The sequence below is a fragment of the Dendrobates tinctorius genome, unplaced genomic scaffold (genome assembly GCF_039654945.1).
Source record: "Dendrobates tinctorius isolate UK_male_01 unplaced genomic scaffold, ASM3965494v1 ptg000145l, whole genome shotgun sequence".
Classification (NCBI taxonomy): Eukaryota; Metazoa; Chordata; class Amphibia; order Anura; family Dendrobatidae; genus Dendrobates; species Dendrobates tinctorius.
In genome coordinates this window covers 10,799,434-10,819,809 of record NW_027361812.1, presented here as the reverse complement: position 1 = coordinate 10,819,809, position 20,376 = coordinate 10,799,434, and the positions used below count along the sequence as shown (strand labels likewise).

The window sequence follows — 20,376 nt, the reverse complement described above, 5'->3', positions numbered from 1 at the left end:
TGCCTATTCTCTGCAGTCGAAACAACATCAATTCTTTTATGTACAAAGTCTGGGATTTTGTAGGATTAAGCTGGAGTCACACATAGCGACTTATCAGCGATCCCGACAACGATATCAACGTGTCAGGATCGCTGGTAAGTCACTATGTGATCGCTGGTGAGCTGTCACACAGACAGCTTCACCAGCGATCAGTATGCCGAGGTGAGGCGCGAGCCCGGGAGCAGAGGACAAGTGTGCCTGCTGTTCCAGTCCTCCACCAGCAGAGGACGCGCCTGCATCCCCGGCCTCTCCTGGCGGCGCCCTGCTGCCTCCTGGTCCCCAGTGTGAGGCGGCGTTGGCGGGAAACTTAAGGTACACACTCCGTGGGCTCCTGGTCCCCAGCGTGAGGCGGCGTTGGCGGGAAACTTAAGGTACACACTCCGTGGGCTCCTGGTCCCCAGTGTGAGGCGGCGTTGGCGGGAAACTTAAGGTACACACTCCGTGGGCTCCTGGTCCCCAGCGTGAGGCGGCGGCACCTGTAACTCGCTGGTAACGTACACATCAGGTATCCAAAGGACGCGCATCCCTTGGATACCCGATGTGTACGTTAATTACCAGCTGGTCTCCCGCCTGTCACACGCAGTGATGCGTGCTGGCCAGCAGGAGATCAGCAACGAATAAAATGTCCAGAGGTTTCTTGCAGCGATCAGCGATACCGGCAGGGGGGGCCGGTCGCTGATCGCTGTCACACACAGCGATCTCGCTGGCGAGATCGCTGTTGTGTCACAAAACTTGTGACTCAGCAGCGATCTCGCTAGCGAGATCGCTATGTGTGACGGGGCCCTTACAGTCAAGCGTATGAGTAACTAATTCCACCAAACAGGTGATAATGATTAACACTTTCAAATGAAGGTTGAAGCAGTGTCATTAAATGAAACAGCTGTGTTGAGGCTTTAAGTTGGGTGAGGAACAGCAAATCTCAGCTACAAAAGGTGAGGTTGGGAAAGAATCTTGATGTAGGAGGCCATACACCATGGCACGCTTGAGCACAGCAACAAGACACAGGGTAGTTATACTGCATAAGCAAGGTATTTCCCAGGCAAAGATTTTAAAGTAGACTGGGTAACAAAAATATTTCAAGCTCTTTCTGAAGCAGGACGAAATGGGCAATGTTAAGGGCTATAGAAGCAGTGAAGAGCCAAGGGCACTCAGTGCAGCAGATAGAGACAAATCATGCTTACTTCCCTTCAAAATCAAATGTCCAGCAGTGTCATCAGCTCAGAACTAAATTCAATAAGTGGAACCCAGTGACACCGAACTAATGTTCAGAGATTGCAGAGAAAAACCATCATCCCTTCAAAATGGAAACAAGGCCAAGTGACTCAACTATGCACAGAAACCTAAGATCCAGAGTGCAAAAAAGGGCAGGGTGTGCTCTGGACTGAGCACTCAAAAATTGAAATATATGGCTGTAAGAGAAGGCAGTTTGTTCACGGAAAGGCTGGAGAGCGGTACAAAAATCAGTCTCTACAGGCAACGGTGAAGCATGGTGGAGGTTGTTTGCAAGTTCAAGACAGCATTTCAGCAAATGGAGTTGGGAATTTGGTCAGGGTTAGTGGCGCCCTCAATGCTGAGAGATACAGGTAGATACTTGTCCATCATGGAACACCATCAGAGAGCAGTCTGATGGATCCAAATTTATTCCGCAACAAGACATAGACCCAAGTCAATATCATTAAAGAGGCTGTCCACTACCCTAACTCAGTTACTGTTTTTGTCATAAATGAATAAAAGCATGATACACCTAAATATTCATATATATTTGTTATGAACGTTTCATGCTTCACTTCCTGTGTCCTAGGACAGCCAACACTTCCTTTTCTGGACCCACTGCTCCCTTCTGACTACATTTCAACGGAAGAATGGGAACGGGGTGCAGGAGTGACGACGGCCGTTTCACGCACAGACGCGCTTCTATGGGTCACATGAAGCGTGTCTGTGTGCGAAACGGCCGTCGTCACTCATGCACCCCGTTCCCATTCTCCCACTGAAGATTCTTCAATAAAGTTTCATATCCTGACCGGTGAGTGCCATTCATCTTTCCTCGCATGGTGATATACAAGGAAGAGCTGGGTTAGCAGGAGCATGCACAGGAGCAGTGACAGCTCTGCTGAATGGAGCCCCACCCAACCACATGACAAATGATGCCCGCCCATATGTTTCCAGAGAACTGATCTCAGGGAGATTATGACGTGACATCACAGGAAGTCAGGGAATGCTATCCAGAGATCATGTGAGCAGGAGAGCAGCTCAGACTAAGAATTATCTTCAGGGTAAAGGAGAACAAGGAGTCACAGGAGTGAAGATATGGCCTCACAGAGACCTGATCGCAACATTGAGTCATCTGGGACTACATGAAGAGAGAAGGATTGTACAAGTCTACATCCACAGAAGATCTGTGCTTAGCTCTCCAAGATGTTTGGTACCACCTCCCTGACGAGTGTCTTCAAAAGTTGTCTGCTTGATGAACTGAACTGATGAACTGATGCCGTTTTGAAGGCCAAGCATGATCACACCAAATATTGATTTGAGTTGACATCTTTTTCATTCACTTTGCATTTTAATTGATAAAAATAAGCTATTAAAACTTTTTTTTTTTTTAAGCATTCTTACATTGCAACATTTTTCCATACCTTCCTAAAACTTTTGCACAGTATTGTAATATATTCTGTCCTACTTGTCAGGGCATGTATATGGTGGCCTGCAGTAGATGGGGCATCACCACGCTAGGTCCTTATATGCGGGAGAGGGACTGATCACATTAACAGCATGTAAATTGCATTTTTATTATCTATACAATTAATCTATTTAATGGTGGGGCGGCGACTTTAAAAGTAGAAAGATAACATGTTCTGAGTGACGTTGAATTTAGCAGAACATTATCAGATACATTCAATTATAGAAACAATCTGTCTCGGACCATAACTCCATTCATCCACCTACTATGGTAGAATAAAGGGAAGAAATCGGTTCTGGAAAGGGTCCTGATACCAAGGTAACTTGTCAGTTGAACCTTTCACTCTGAAACAATCAAAACCCGAAAAAGGTGCACGTCACCTACAAATAAGGCACCCCACAAATAATGCGGGCAATATATCCTCCATTTACTAATACAAACTGGCAGCACAAGCAGCAAATGCAATGACCGCTACTCTTCCCAGACTCAAAAACGCTCTTCTTTCTCTTCTTCTGCCCAACAAATTCTGTAAAAGTTACTCATATTTCTAGAAAACTTCTTATTGGGGATCGTGCCAAACCAAATGGGAAAAAGCTCCTTGTAACCAAAGAAAAATCAGAACTTGAAAAAACAGGATTTTTGGGTTGCTTACCGTAAAATCTGTTTCTCGGAGCCTTCATTGGGGGACACAGAGACCTTGGGTGTATGCTGCTGCCACTAGGAGGCTGACACTATGCAGAGAATGCCGGTCGGTGGGGTGTACACTGCGGAGGAGGAGCTAACCTATTTTTGTGCATAGTGTCAGCCTCCTAGTGGCAGCAGCATACACCCATGGTCTCTGTGTCCCCCAATGAAGGCTCCGAGAAACAGATTTTACGGTAAGCAACCCAAAAAATCCTGTTTTTGGCTAAAGGTTGTGCAACCAAGTATTAGGCTGAGGGTGCCAAAGTGGAACATTGCTGACTGTAAGTGACGAGATCACCATCTGCAAGACCGGTTTCATCATGGCATCTAGTGAAAAGCTACAAATAGCCCAAACTTCCAGCAAACCAAAAGATCAACCCCAAAATCAACAAAATGTGAAGGAAGATCTGTGACCGGAAAGTAATAACACTCTGAACAATTAATTACTCATATTTTCTTCATCACGATTCTGCTGCCTACTGCTACAAAAAAAATAATTGAAATGATCAGACGATAAAAAAAACAAAACTATTAAATGTAACGAACTTTCTACAATAAAACTCTTATAAAAATATAGTAACACAATAAAGGGTGGTACAATGACACAAGGTTGAAACGCATGGGGAGGACGCAAAGGACAAAACAGTATAAAGCATTTTCTCCGTTAGTTAAAATAATTGTGCTAGTGACTACAAGAGGATTTCCACAATTAGTATTAGTACAAACATTTCCATTCATTTTTTTTTTTACTACATCCTGTGAAAGCCATACAGTGATAAAAGAAATAAGACAGACCAGAAACCAGTGTTTGATGGGATTGGACATAAAAAAAAAAAAAAAAAAAAAAAAAAAAAAATGGCTGCATTATCTAATAAAAAAATAAAAAAACAAACACAGCACCACTCGTTTATAGGTTGCTTGTGGTACTGCAACTCAATTCACTACAATGGTAAGGATAGCTCTGGCTCTATAGAAAGCACCTTACAATTTTCTGTAATGAGCCCAGAGTTAAACTAAAAGGGTTTCCCAAGATCCACTAATTGGCTGAATCCCCCTCAATAGGAGCAATGCAAACCTAAAACAGGATGGCTGCCGGCAAAGCCATGCTGCCATGGCACATCTGCAACAGGTCAGCAGGCTACACAGGGTTTAAAGGGACTGGATCATCTGTATTTTCTTACTGATTACGGATACATTTTTAACTGTAGAATGGTTGTGCTTTCTGTACAGGTAACGCAAGGGGCCATCTCCTCTAAACTGCAGCTCTTCTAATACTTTGCATTGCTTTACACACAGAGGATGGAGGCACTAAGCTCCTCCACAGCTTCAGAGGAAAAGCTGCATACAGAATGGGAGAGCACAAAGTTTGGGCCAGAAGCTGAGCTATAATACCGGCCAGACCGTCAATCTTCAGGGATGTGACGCCTTCTGACAAGAAGCTGAAGACCAGTGCGCTCCTTAAGAAAGATGAGAATAACCCTTTAAATAATATTTAAAATAAAAACTTAATTTATACCATAGTTCATTGGTAGGGGACACATTCCCAATAAAAGGAAAGTCAGTAGCTCCCGCTCCAAAAGTGGATGAACCAAGGAATATTTTAGGTAATTTCTAGTAATGCAGAAATTTTGTACCATCTTATTGGAGAGGCGCTGCACACAACCAGCACCCTTAGGCTAGGTTCATATTGCGTTTAACCAGCCCGTTCAACGCATAGCGTTGACGGACTGGTTAACAGTATAGCTATACCCGCTAGCGCAGATGATTCATCTGTGCTAGGGGTGACGGAGCCTCAGACGCTGCAGCCTGCTTCCGAGGCTCCGTCACTGAATGACGGCACATCGCGAACACATGCAGCTTTACGGCATGCGTCACGATGCGCCGAATAAAGGGGGTCACTGGCAGCGTTAGCGGACTGCGTTACACCGCGTTATAATGCAGTCCGTCTAACGGACTGCCATAACGCATTGTGACCCCGGCCTTGTTGGGTAGACAACTAAATATCAATCCATCACTGCTATAACAGCTTACCAAAAAGTGTATGGACAATCAGGGGTGCTCTGTTAGAGCCGCTCTACATAGATATACATTTCTACATATACACAATTATATAGTTTATGGATCATAATAATCTGAGCCTAGGAAACGTCACTGTGCACAATTCTGAGCCGGAAGTGGTGAGCTTTATATAAAAGTCATCCTGTTACCAGTCCCGTGCCGGTCAGTACTTTTTTTTTTTTTCAGATGCTGAAATAATAAAAACATGACTGAGAATATTCACGTCCTGAGTAAAAGAACATAATCTGCATGTAGAGATTACAGGACGTCCCAAACACATTCATAAGCTACAACACATACTCTGTTTCAGCAATTTTGGTGTGGCAGCCCTGGCACATCCTCTTATGTTTCAGAAGTCTGTCTGTTCGTGAAAAGGCCTAGAAAACAAAAACTGCAAAGGATCAGCAAAAAGGACCTCATCAAAAACAACGTATCAGTAAGCGAGCTAGGCTCACATCACAATCGTCCGCTACGTTCAACGGGACCGTTTGGTGCATGCACTCCTAGGTCTAAACCACGACAGACGTATAAGGCACAAAGTGAAGAGCACGGTCAAAAGTACCTTTTTTTATTACAATTTTGAATTAAAATTGAGGAACAAGTGCTGTATAGCAAAGCACACTGACGAGGCATTACATTACAAAAGGGCTCTTTCAGTATACTGTTGGTTCATAAAAGTCTATAGGCACAACACACAATCTGGAGAATTTTCCAAGCTAAACATTCAGTAGGTTCACATTGATTTGATTGTAAGATGTATTATCAACAATACCATCACTTGTAACTCACTTTGCATCAAATTTGGGAACAACATAGATAAACCAGCAGAAACTACATGGGCAGATAAGCAGCACACACTTCTCTCTTCTGTATTCTACATTTTCCTTTATATTCCTCAATTTCACAGGTTTCATTGACGAAAATTACCAGTTCAGCACCGACACCACGGCTGTCATGAAGCTGCAGCACGACATGTTCTCCTGCATCCTCTCCCTATACAACTGGCAGCTATCAAGTGGTTGGTGCAGCCATATAAAATAATTTAATAAATTATAATAGCACCAAACCCAAGCGTGATATAGGCTGAAAACACAGGGGAAACCAGAAAATCCTGCAAAGAATGGAGCACATTAATATACATTTTATTGAGCTGATACATACAACTGATAAAAGCCAAGTATATTAAAATAGTAAATTACATATATACAGCTCTGGAAAAAAATTAAGAGACCACCACATCAAAACCCTGTCATGGGCAGCCCATTCTTCAGACCTGAACCCTATTGAAAACCTCTGGAATGTAATCAAGAGGAAGACTGATAGTCACAAGCCATCAACAAAGAAGAACTGCTTTAATTTTTGCGTCAGAAGCAGTGTGAAAGACTGGTGGAAAGCATGCCAAGATGCATGAAAGCTGTGATTAAAAATCATGGTTACTCCACAAAATATTGATTTCTGAACTCTTCCCGAGTTAAAACATTAGTATTGTTGTTTCTAAATGATTATGAACTTGTTTTCTTTGCATTATTTGAGGTCTGAAAGCACTGTTTGTTTTTTGTTATTTTTATTTTGACCATTTTTCTTTGTCAGAAAAAAAACACAAAATTTATTGCTTGGAAATTCGGAGGCATGTTGTCAGAAGTTTATAGACTAAAAGAACAATTTACATTTTACTCAAAAATATACCTATAAAAAGAGAAAAATCAGACAAACTGAACACTTGAAAGTGGTCTCTTAAAGGGAATCGGTCACCCTTTTTTTCGGCTTGCGGTTGCCAGCATAGACATCGGGGGCTTATCTAAAGCAGTCTGTAATGCTGTAGATAAGCCTCGATGTAACCTGAAAGAAGAAAAACACGTTATATTATACTCACCGGGGGTGGGCGGTCCGGTCCGGTGCCTCCCTTCTTCATGCGTTGCGAAGTCCTCTTCTCCCGTCCTGTAATGGCTGCGGCGCAAGCGCACTGCTCTGCCCTGTTGAGGGCAGAGCAGAGTCCTGCAGTGCGCAGGCGTCAGGAGAGGTCCGGTGCCTGCGCACTGCAGAATTCTACTCTGCCCTCAACAGCGCAGAGCAGTGCGCTTGCGCCGCAGCCATTACAGGACGGGAGAAGAGGACGTCATCGCATGAAGAAGGGAGGCGTCGGACCGGACTGCAACTCCCACCGGACCGGACCGCCCACCCCAGTGAGTATAATATAACGTATTTTTCTTCTCTTTCAGGTTACATCGGAGGCTTATCTACAGCATTACAGAATGCTGTAGATAAGCCCCCGATGTCTATGCCGGCAGCTGCAAGCCGAAAAAAAGGGTGACAGATTCTCTTTAATTTTTGCCAGAGGTGTGTGTGTGTGTGTGTGTGTGTGTGTGTGTGTGTGTGTGTGTGTGTGTGTGTGTGTGTGTATATATATATATATATATATATATATATATATATATATATATATATATATATATATATATAATGCAGTAAAAAAAATAGAACGCAGATTCAATAGACTGAGACCAAATAATAAAGGCATATCTAAAACCCCACCATACCCATAGCTTCCTCCTTCTGGAATGGCACCAGCCCCAATGAGCCTTTCGGTGCAACCCTGAAGGTTTACACCAAAATAGGGGTTGGGGTTTGCACCATGTCAGTGGGATGAAGCGATAGGTATGTTGGAGTTTTATATTTGCCTTTTTCAGAGGTGTATCTAGGTTTTCCGGCACCCAGGGCCAGAATTCAGTTCTGATCACACTGCTGGTGTCTGTGGCCCGGCGGTCAGAGCTTCAGTTGTACTCACATCTGTAAGATGCGAGTACAATTGATCACTGGGAGCCGGCGCACTGCAGCTTCCTCTGTGCCGCCTTTCAGCTTGACATTCGGTACACAGAGCAGCTGACTCTCAGTCCGGGGGGCGGCAGAATGCAGCCGCAAGGGGATAAACTGCGGCCCGACTGCGCCCAGGGCACATGCCCCGGCTGCCCCCCAAGTTACGCCTCTGGCCTTTATTATGTGGTCTCACTCTACCGAACGTTTGTTGTATTTTTTTACTGCATTTGATTTGTTTGGCATCAACTATTCTACTTTTACTTTATTATATTCATTGACTGCCACTTACCTTTGTAGCTCTTCATCCATCATTTTCATGGGATCATTACATACATATTTTATATACAGTACAGACCAAAAGTTTGGACACACCTCATTCAAAGAGTTTTCTTTATTTTCATGACTATGAACATTGTAGATTCACTCTGAAGGCATCAAAACTATGAATTAACACATGTGGAATTATATAATGAACAAAAAAAGTGAAATAACTGAAAATATGTCTTATATTCTAGGTTCTTCAAAGTAGCCACCTTTTGCTTTGATTACTGCTTTGCACACTCTTGGCATCCTCTTGATGAGCTTCAAGAGGTAGTCACCGGAAATGGTCTTCCGGCAGTCTTGAAGGAGTTCCAGAGATGCTTAGCACTTGTTGGCCCTTTTGCCTTCACTCTGCAGTCCAGCTCACCCCCAAACCATCTCGATTGGGTTCAGGTCTGGTGACTGTGGAGGCCAGGTAATCTGGTGTAGCACCCCATCACTCTCCTTCTTGGTCAAAAAGTCCCTTATACAGCCTGGAGGTGTGTTTGGGGTCATTGTCATGTTAAAAAATAAAATGATGGTCCAACTAAACGCAAACACGATGGAATAGCATGCCGCTGCAAGATGCTGTGGTAGCCATGCTGGTTCAGTATGCCTTCAATTTTGAATAAATCCCCAGCAGTGTCACCAGCAAAGCACCCGCACACCATCACACCTCCTCCTCCATGCTTCACGGTGGGAACCAGGCATGTAGAGTCCATCCGTTCACCTTTTCTGCATCGCACAAAGACAAGGTGGTTGGAACCAAAGACCTCAAATTTGGACTCATCAGACCAAAGCACAGATTTCCACTGGTCTAATGTCCATTCTTTGGGTTCTTTAGCCCAAACAAGTCTCTTCTGCTTGTTGCCTGTCCTTAGCAGTGGTTTCCTAGCAGCTATTTTACCATGAAGGCCTGCCGCACAAAGTCTCCTCTTAACAGTTGTTGTAGAGATGTGTCTGCTGCTAGAACTCTGTGTGGCATTGACCTGGTCTCTAATCTGAGCTGCTGTTAACCTGCGATTTCTGAGGCTGGTGACTCGGATGAACTTCACCTCTGCAGCAGAGGTGACTCTTGGTCTTCCTTTCCTGGGGCGGTCCTCATGTGAGCCAGTTTCTTTCTAGCGCTTGATGGTTTTTGCCACTGCACTTGGGGACACTTTCAAAGTTTTCCCAATTTTTCGGACTGACTGACCTTCATTTCTTAAAGTAATGATGGCCACTCGTTTTTCATTACTTAGCTGCTTTTTTCTTGCCATAATACAAATTCTAACAGTCTATTCAGTAGGACTATCAGCTGTGTATCCACCAGACTTCTGCACAACACAACTGATGGTCCCAATCCCATTTATAAGGCAAGAAATCCCACTTATTAAACCTGACAGGGCACACCTGTGAAGTGAAAACCATTTCCGGTGACTACCTCTTGAAGCTCATCAAGAGAATGCCAAGAGTGTGCAAAGCAGTAATCAAAGCAGAAGGTGGCTACTTTGAAGAACCTAGAATATAAGACATATTTTCAGTTGTTTCACACTTTTTTTTTTTAATTATATAATTCCACATGTGTTAATTTATAGTTTTGATGCCTTCAGAGTGAATCTACAATTTTCATAGTCATGAAATTAAAGAAAACTCTTTGAATGAGAAGGTGTGTCCAAACTTTTGGTCTGTACTATATATTTATTATCATTATCCACCTCATTCCTCCTGCTGTGTTTTGTCACCCTCTTTTGTTCTATTTTAATACACTTGTCTGTAATCAGTTGTATGCTATCAGTTCAATAAAATATTTATATGTACTCATTTTGGCTGCACCATCCCTTGTAGGCTTATCCTCCTCCTACAGATCGGGCTTTTGGCAGAAGAGGGGCTGCTGGTCAAGGACGGACATCATAAATATGAGCAAATGTACTTGTAGCCCCCAGAACACCACTATAACGATCTGCAGTAGACCATAATGCTTTAGAGACACAGCCCCATTTTAGCAGAACAACAAGACTGCGTTACATATATATATATATATATATATATATATGTACACACAATAGGGTGGCAGCAAAAATGCAGCAGTTTCACAGAGATGGGAAGTAAATGCACTGCAGACAAAACACGTAGAAGCAATGTATGCCTGACAGTTTGTCACCCAGTGTATACCTCCATCTGACCTCGCGCCCAGATGGACATCAGACGCTGACAAGCGAATACATACTGGGTGGTACAATGTCAGGGCGGCCATACAATGGTCAAATGTATTGTGCACAACACCAACTTCAGTCCTTCCCTCATGTACAGTACATCATAGTAAATTCAGTCTGCTTACATTGTAATTTGCTAATTAGAATAAATGTCATGCTTGATCTGTCCAAGTGGCTAAATTGTTAAAGGGAACCTGTCACCTCTTTTGGCCGCTATGACATACGGCCACCGCCTTTCAGGTCTTATCTACAGCATTCTATAGTGCTGTTGATAAGCACCCAGTCCGACCTCAAAGAGAAGAAAAATAAGTTTTATTACACTCACCCGGGGGAGGGGGGGCGGTCCAGTCCGATGGGTGTCACAGGTCCGGGTCCTTCCAACTTCTTATGGTCGCCGCTCTCCTGCTTGCTTCACCGCTCCTCGGCGCACAGGCATACTTATCTGTCCTGCTGAGGGCAGAGCAAAGTACGGCAGTGCGCAGGCGCTGGGAAAAGTCAGAGAGACCCAGCGCCTGCGCACTACAGTACTTTGCTCTGCCCTCAACAGGGCAGAGACGTACGCCTGCGCAGGAGTACGATGCCGGAGAGCAACGAAGCAACAGGAGGACGGCGTCGCAAGAAGATGGGAGGCTCCGGACCCAGACCTGTGACCGGACCGGACCGCCCCCCCGGGGTGAGTATAATAAAACTTATTTTTTTTCTCTTGCAGGTCGGACCAGGGGCTTATCTACAGCATTATAGAATGCTGTAGATAAGCACTGAAAGGCAGTGGCCATATCTTATATCGGCCAAAAGAGGTGACAGGTGCACTTTAATTACACACTGACATTTACACAAGGAACAAAAGATTACGAGGATATCCTCTTATCGGCTCAAGATGGAATTTGGCTGAGTGGATAATGTATAGAGTCAGGAAAGAAAAAAAATTAAAAAGAAGAAAAGATACCTGCTGGCATCGCTCGCACTGGTACGGCTTCTCTCCGCTATGAACTCGTTTGTGTCTGTCCAGATGATATTTCTGAATAAACTTCATGTCGCACATATCACATTCATATGGTCGCTCTCCTGAGAAGCAAAAAGTAATTAACAGATGGTTATAGATTGGGAAAACATAACAAACATCCCCATACGTAAGACAATAAAGCTAAAAATATAAGACACAAAAGATGGACCTCTCTATATAACTAAGACTTTCCATCCAACATTAATGGGCTATGTTACATTTGGATATAAAAAAAAAAAAAAAAATACCGCAAGGCACCCATAGGTAGCCTCCAAAAACAAAATATATATATATATATATTTTTTTTTTTTTTTTTTTTTACTAGAGTGGAACAAAGCTGTCAAACTGATCCAGGGCTCTGGTCTTACCTGTGTGGATGTACAAATGCCTCTTTAGATGGTAGCTACTTCTGAAGGCTCCATAACAATGCTCACAGATAAAATTTTTGGGTATGTTCAGTGAATAAGAGATATGATCTTCTGTTAAATCCACCTGCAACACAGGTAAATGGTCCAAATAATAGCAATGTGAAAGCATATAGGTTTTAAATTGCATCTAAGAAAAAAAATTATGTCAGAGAAAAATTAAAATCCATATAGACATCTCTGAAGATGGGACATATCACCTTCACATTGAACACACGGGATTAATTATAACTGGGGAAGTGAGATAGAGCTGACACTTCAACCTCCATTGAAGAAAGGACCACCTGCGGTGACCACGTAATTACATCAGGATATCTGTTCCAAGAGCCAGTCACTAAGCCTGGGACTCATGTGCCCAGAGGCGGAGAAGTACACTTCAAAGCACTGATAGTAGAGACCTTTTAGAGCCAGTGGTCACTGATGAATATTGGGCATTCAATTGAACCAATATTTATGAGAGGTAACATTCTCGGCATAGTAGCGGAGGGACGAACATAACTCATTCACTCACATCACCATGAGGCCATTCCAACACCTCCAACTTAAGATCATGACGATGAAAGATACTATCCATGCCATGTTTCATGTGTATAGAAAGGTAAAATCGCAATGGGAAACATGACGTCCAAAGCTACGGCCTGGGACCTCTAGGGGTTGACGATATCCTGGAACTTATGGATCTTAAAATTCTAATAGACCTAGTACATCTCACAAGCAGCCCCCATATAAGCTGAGAGGGGTAATATCTGGGCGTAACCTTGATCTAATAAAAAGCAGAATCTGGGTTTTTGTATTTTGTCAGTCCTGGAAGGTACAGCTTGCTCGGTCCATTTCCCAAGGAGTACCTCCCTCAACTAAGTTCTGAGAAATTTCCATGACACAGGTGAAGTACTTTCTTTTGTTATCCATTTTTCTTTCCGGATTAACTATATAAAATGTAATAGCTCTGTTCCTCTTGCTCTGTAAAGTGCGCCCCTGTAGGCATACGCTACCTGTAACTGGTATCCAATCAGCCTGTATAAACAACTGTAAATGGAAGCTGGTAGTTCATTTTGTTATAGTTATATATCGCACGAGTTGGATTCGGATACCATATGCTCACACCGAGTACCCCAATAACCGGCCTAGTAGTGGAAGCAGCCGCGACCTCGTCAACCACTCGTCAGTCAACAGCACCAAGGCTTGGAGGCAGCGGAATTGAGTCTCCCTGAAAACTTAGTGGCGGTGGGATCTGAACGACTCCCCCTGCTGCATTCCCCTAACACATTAAAAAAAAATAAAAAAGTGCACAGACTGGAGATCCTTGAGTCATCATAGCGAAACAGAGGAGAAAATAAGTATTTGATACACTACCGATTTTGCAAGTTTTCCCACCTACAAAGAATGGAGAGGTCTGTAATTTCTATCGTAGATACACTTCAACTGTGTGTGACAAGCTTTAAAAAAAAAAACACACAACACAATCACATTGTTTGATTTTTAAATAATTAAATTGCATTTTATTGCATGAAATAAGTATGTGATCACCTACCAACCAGCAAGAATTCTGGCTCTCACAGACCTGTTAGTTTTTCTTTAAGAAGCCCTCCTACTCTGCACTCATTACCTGTATTAATTGCACCTGTTTGAATTTGCTACCTGTATAAAAGACACCTGTTCACACACTCAATCACACTCCAACCTCTCCACCATGGCCAAGACCAAAGAACGGTCTAAGGACACCAGGGACAAAATTGTAGACCTGCACAATGCTAGGATGGACTCCAGGACAATAAGCAAGCAGCTTGGTGAGTAGGCAGCAACTGTTGGCAGATTAGAAAAGGGAAGAAACACAATATGACTGTAAATCTTCCTCTGTTTGGGGCTCCATTCAAGATCTCGCCTCGTGGGGTAATGATGATTCTGAGAAAGGTCAGGAATCAGCCCAGAACTACACAGAGGACCAGGGCAATGACCTGAAGAGAGCTGGGACCAGTCTCACAAATTACCGTTCGTAACACACTACACCATCATGGATTAAAATCCTGCAGGGCAAGCAGGGTCCTCTATTCACACCAGCACACGTCCAGGCCCATTTGAAATTTGCCAGTAACCATCTGGATGATAGAGGAGGCATGGGAGAAGGTCATGTGATCAGATGAGACAAAATAGAACTTTTTGGCATCAACTCCACTCGCCAAGTTTGGAGGAAGAAGGAAGACGAGTACAACTACAAGAACCCAGTCCCAACCATGACACATGGTGGGGGAAACATCATACCTTGGGGGTGCTTTTCTGCAAAAAGGACAGGACGACTGCACCGTATTGAAGGGTGGATGGATGGGGGACATACATCGCAAGATTTTGTCCAACAACCTCCTTCCCTCTGTAAAAGCATTGAAGATTGGTCGTGGCTGGGTCTTCCAGCACGACATCGACCTGAAACACACAGCCAGGGCAACTAAGGAGTGTCTCTGTAAGAAGAATCTTTGGAGAGCACTGAAACTTAATGTTGCCCAGAAACAGTCCCAAAACCTGAAAAATCTGGAGAAGATCTGTATGGAGGAGTGGGCCAAAATCCCTGCTGCAGTGTATGCAAACTCGGTCAAGAACTACAGGAAATTGCAAACCAAGATTTCAGAACCAAATATTAAAGTTCTGTTTTCTATTGTATCAAATAACTAGATTTTGAGTACTCGCTGAAAAATCTGTTTCTCGGAACCTTCATTGGGGGACATAGGAAACCATGGGTGTATGCTGCTGCCACTAGGAGGTTGACACTATGCAAAAAAAAGGTTAGCTCCTCACCAGCAGTATATACCCACCAACTGGCAGAAAGCTATTCAGTTAGTGATAAAGCAGAAGGAGAAGCAGAGAACGTAACAGAATGAACAAAACAGATAACAATAGAACCTGATAAAAACAATAAACAGTAACAAGGGCGGGTGCTGTGTCCCCCAATGAAGGCTTCGAGAAACAGATTTTACGGTGAGTACCCAAAATCTATTTTTCTCTCTCACTTCATTGGGGGACACAGGAAACCATGAGACGTCCAAAAGTAGTCCCAAGCGTGGGAAGAAGAATTATACCCTCAAGTCAGAGCTCAGTCCACTGCGGCTTGCAGGACCTTTCTACCAAAGTTCTCATCTGACGAAGCATGAGAATGATCCCTGTAGAATTTGGTGAAAGTACAAATAGAGTCCCATGTAGCAGTTTTGCAGAGCTGCGAGGCCGAGGCCTGATGGCGGACTGCCCAGGAGGCTTCCACCGAAAGCGTGGAGTGTGCGGTAATCCTCAGTGGCCGTGCTCTACCTCTTAGACGGTAAGCTTCCAGAACGGTGGAACGGATCCAACGAGCAATGGTAGACCAGAACACAGGAAGACCCTTCAAGGGCCCTCAGGGATAATGAACAGATAATCTGAGCGCCGAAAAGGCTCAGTCCTGGACAGAAACTTGTAGAGCCCTTACAAGATCCAGTTTGTGCAACGCTCTCGGGGGTGAGACGGAGACAGACGAAAGGACGGAAGCACAACGTCCTCATTTAGATGAAAGCCAGAAACCACCTTGGGAAGAAAGGATGGAACCGGACGCAGGACAACCTAAACCTGGTAAAGAATCAGATAAGGAGAACGACAGGAGAGCGCCGCCAACTCAGAAACCCACCTGATCGAGGTGATCGTGACCAGGAAGGCGATCTTCCAGGAAAGGAATGTGAACGAGATCTCACACAGTGGTTTGAAAGGAGACTTTTGTAAAATATCAAGTACCAAATTAAGATCCCAGGGATCCACTGGTGGATGGTAGGGGGGAACGGAGTGGGTCACTCCCTGAACAAAAGTTTTAAGCGGTCGACCAACGGCTAAATTCCTTTGGAACAGGATTGATAGAGCCGAAATCTGTCCCTTAACGAAACTAAGACAGTCCGGTTCCAGACCCGATTGTAGAAAGGACAAGATTGATGGTAGATAAAACACCATTGGAGTGAATTGCTGAACTTCACACCAACGGAAATATGCTTTCCATGTTCGGTGGTAAATCTTGGAAGACGAGGGCTTCCTCGCCTTGATCATGGTTTGTATGACCTGGTCGGAGAACCCCGCTGATCTCAGCACCGCGGTTTCAACAGTCATGCCGTTAAACTGAGCAACTGAGAACTCTGGTGGAATAAGGGCCCCTGCGACAAAAGGTCCGGACGATCTAGGAGTCTCCAAAGCGCGTCCCGGCGCTGACAACTTGGAGGCCCGTAGCGAGATTGAATTCCCCTTTAACTATCAATTTGGACTGAAAAGGATTGCCTTGCTCTGTCGGGGGGAGAACAGAAAGGAGACCCGGGTACGTGAGCCATTTTGGCTCGCATCCTTTCTTGTCTCCCTAAGACAGGGTAGGTAGGTCAGACTGTCTGGATCTTTGAATGGGAATCCCCTCGGGTAACAAAAATTAAGGTTTGTTTTATTTTTTTATTTTTAAGTTTTTTTTAATCTTTTTGCTTGTTTTGTTTCTTTTGTTCCTTGGCTTTAATCTTTTGTTTCTTGGCTTTAATATAGTTTGTATTGTTTGTGGTTGTATATTTGTATTTGTTTATCTGTCTAAAAATACTAACCATCCTAACATTCTAATTTTGTGTACTTGATATTGTATTGCCAGTACAAGACCGGGCAACAGATCAGAAGTGCTGCTAAAAATTTTCTTATGAATGATCTTAAAATCTTGAAAGGTGTGTGAGTTGAATGGGTGTTATATGTAGAAGGCAGAACTGAAAATAGAAAGTAATGTTATGTTATACATGTTCCACCCTTCTCACTTTGATTACTATTCTGGTTTTTCTTTGGTTGGTGGATTATGTTATGTGTTTTTGTTGTGCGGACGCCATTAGGTCGACATCTGGAGTCCCCCAACTGAGACAAATTTTGTTAAAGACTGACTGGTGCAGAAACCATTTGCCTGCAGCCAGCCCTTCTTGGGTGAGAAAGTCTGCCGCCCAGTTTTCGACCCCTGATATGTGCACCGCGGAGATCGCTGGAACATTCTGCTTGGCCCAAGACAGGATCTGAGTGACCTCTGACATCACTGCCCGACTTCGAGTCCCCCCTTGGTGGTGGATGTACGCCACCGCCGTGGCGTTGTCGGTATGAACCCGAATTGGGTATCCGTGAATAAGTTCCTGCCAATGTACCAGGGAAAGGAGTACTGCTCGGAGTTCCAGAATGTTGATGGGGAGAGCCGATTCCTGAGCTGATGTCATGTCGGACACTGTTCACACCAGGGTGTCCGGCAGACAGCGGTAATACCCTGTTGGGTATTCTGTTCCAGTCGGGATAGGGTTAACCAGGTTGTCATGCTGGCTGAGGGCTGGGCCACGCCCTTGGTCTTTAAATAGTTCATCCTGACTATGGGCGTCGCCGACTATAGCTTTAGCCTAGTGCTAGCAATACCGGTCAGCAGTGGTGGTGTTGGAGCGTCTGATATCTGGTGCAGTATATCCCTCAGTGGTTCTTTCTCCAATCTGTTATATATATATTTTGTTGCCCTTGCACATTATTGTATTCCCTTGTGTATTAACTGTGTGGTGTTTCTTTTACCCCTGTCCATACGTATTTGTGGGGTCTGGTCCCCTCACTGGGTGGAGGGTGGTGGGTTCAGCTTAGGGCTGGACAGGAGACAGGGACAGGGTGGAGGCTCAGGCAGGCACACCTTCAGTGTAAACCCTGGGTAGAGGGACAGACAGGGTTCCCCTAGTCTGAGGGACATCGCAGGGGTCCCGGGGTTTTTGCCTAAACTAACCTAGGCATACCATGACATTATAGTCGGCCCAAATAATAAAGTGAGAGAAAAAAAAAAAAAAAAGTAGGGAATATAGGGGTTACTTACTATGGATCCTATACTTTCCCTAACCAAGCAGCTGGAGGCTCTATCCATACAGGTCACTGAACTCAGGGGGGCGGTCCAGCAACAAGGTCTGTCAGCTCCTGCAGTACCTGCTGAGGCTGCAGCCAGGGCAGCTGAGCCCAAGTTTCCCCTTCCTGAACGATTTGCTGGTGATCGTGGTAAGTTCACGGTGTTTCGTGAATCATGCAAATTGTATTTCCGTATGCGTCCACATTCCTCAGGTAATGAGGCTCAACGCGTGGGCTTGGTGATTTCTTTGCTGAGTGGTGACCCACAGGCCTGGGCCTTTTCACTCCCTTCAGACTCACCGGCATTTGAATCTGTAGATTTTTTTTTCTGTGCTCTGGGTTTGATCTATGACGATCCGGATAGATTAAACTTAGCAGAGTCTAAGATACGCTCACTGCTACAGGGTGATCGACCAGCTGAGGATTACTGCACGGAATTCCGGCGCTGGGCGGTGGACACGCAGTGGAATGACCCTGCGCTTAGAAGTCAATTTTTGCATGGGGTTTCTGGAAGGGTTAAACAGACTCTCCTAATGTACGAGACTCCCGCCTCTCTGGAGGCTGCGATGGCACTTGTAGTACGCATAGACCGACGTCTCCGTCAGGGGGCGCTGGTTTCGTTGCCTCCGGGAGGTGGGGGAGTGGTCGGTGAGGTTGCCACGGGTGAATCCGTGGAACCCATGCAGATCGCTGGTATAGCACAGTCACCGAGTAACAAGCCTAAACGTCCTTGGCACAGAAGGCAGGGGCTCTGGTTTTTTTGTGGCAAAGGAGGACATTTTATTAACGCTTGCCCCCTGGTACCTAAGAAGGGCGCGCCGGCGGAAAACTGATAGGCTCAGAGGGTTTGGAGGAGTCTAGTCTGAGCCTTTGTGTATCCTCCGTCATGGTTTCCCAGTTTATGCTCCCTGCTAGGGTGGTACTTGGGGGGCAAATGCTCTCTATTACAGTATTTATTGATAGTGGCTCAGCTGCCAATCTCATTGATGAGAGGTTCGCGCATACAGCCGGATTTCCGGTGGAGAAATTGCCGAACCCCATCCGGGTGGTTACCATCAATGCTTCCCCATTGTCTCAAGGGGAGATCACAGAGTGTGTGTTGGATATACAACTCCACATCGGAGTATTACACTCAGAGCGGGTAACTTGTAAGGTGCTTAGTAACTTACCGGCTCAGATGGTTCTGGGCTTTCCATGGTTGTCAATGCATAATCCTGTTATTGATTGGAAGACCCAGGACATAATTCAGTGGAGCAGGGAGTGTCAGGAGAGGTGCCTGGCTACATGTATTTCCGCTTTGACCCCCAGTATCCCGGAGCCGTTGCTGGACTATGCGGATGTATTTTCTGAGAAGGGTTGTTCAGAACTACCACCGCATCGCCCCTATGACTGTGCTATTAGGTTGAAACCAGGGGCCAAGTTACCTAAAGCTAGAATGTTTAATATCTCAGGTCCCGAGAGGCTAGCTCTCAAGGAATACATTGCGGATAGCCTGAGCAAGGGTCATATTAGACCTTCCTCTTCTCCTCTGGCTGCTGGCTTCTTCTTTGTTAAAAAGAAGGATGGCGGTTTACGCCCGTGTCTGGATTTCAGAGAACTCAACCAGATTACGGTCCGTGATCATTACCCTATGCCACTTATACCCGATTTATTCAACCAAGTGGTTGGTGCCAGGTGGTTCTCCAAACTGGACCTCAGGGGGGCGCACAATCTTATAAGAGTCCGTCAGGGGGATGAGTGGAAGACGGGGTTCAATACCCCTGAGGGTCACTTTGAGAGTTTGGTAATGCCGTTTGGGTTGACTATGGCACCGGCGGTCTTTCAACACTTCATCAATGATGTCTTCTCTCAGCTGTTGGGGAGGTTCGTTATAATTTATCTTGACGACATTCTCATTTTCTCTCGCGACCATGATACACATATAGAGCATGTTAGACAGGTTCTGCAGTTGCTCAGAGAGAACAGGCTCTATGTCAAGCTTGAAAAATGTGTGTTTTTCGTACAGGAGCTACCGTTCTTGGGTTATATAATCTCCGCCTCAGGTTTTAAGATGGACACCGCAAAGGTGCAGGCGGTACTACATTGGGATCGGCCTGATAATCTTAAGGCGCTTCAGCGATTTCTTGGCTTCTCCAATTACTATAGGAAATTTATTAAGAACTTCTCTATGATTGCCAAACCACTGACTGACATGACTAAGAAGGGTACCGACTTTTCTGACTGGTCTGAGCCTGCGGTACAGGCGTTTGAATTCCTCAAGAATAGTTTTGCCTCAGCGCCCATTCTGGTGCAGCCCGATGTCTCCTT

At 44.7% G+C, this 20,376-nt stretch overlaps 1 protein-coding gene across 4 annotated transcripts in view; it reads right to left on the bottom strand.

The window, feature by feature from the left end:
* ZNF740 (zinc finger protein 740) overlaps positions 1 to 20,376 on the bottom strand; it is a 75,995-nt gene that overhangs the window by 30,663 nt on the left and 24,956 nt on the right. For 3 of the 4 annotated variants that reach the window (XM_073546176.1, XM_073546178.1, XM_073546177.1), the window contains 3 exons: positions 12,139 to 12,262; positions 11,714 to 11,832; positions 5,759 to 5,835 (listed from right to left, as the gene is read on the bottom strand). In XM_073546176.1, the coding sequence (XP_073402277.1) occupies positions 5,759 to 5,835; positions 11,714 to 11,832; positions 12,139 to 12,262 (320 nt within the window). Of the gene's footprint in view, positions 1 to 2,926; positions 4,858 to 5,758; positions 5,836 to 11,713; positions 11,833 to 12,138; positions 12,263 to 20,376 lie in introns of those variants that run through there. The other variant, XM_073546179.1, reaches the window with a different exon arrangement.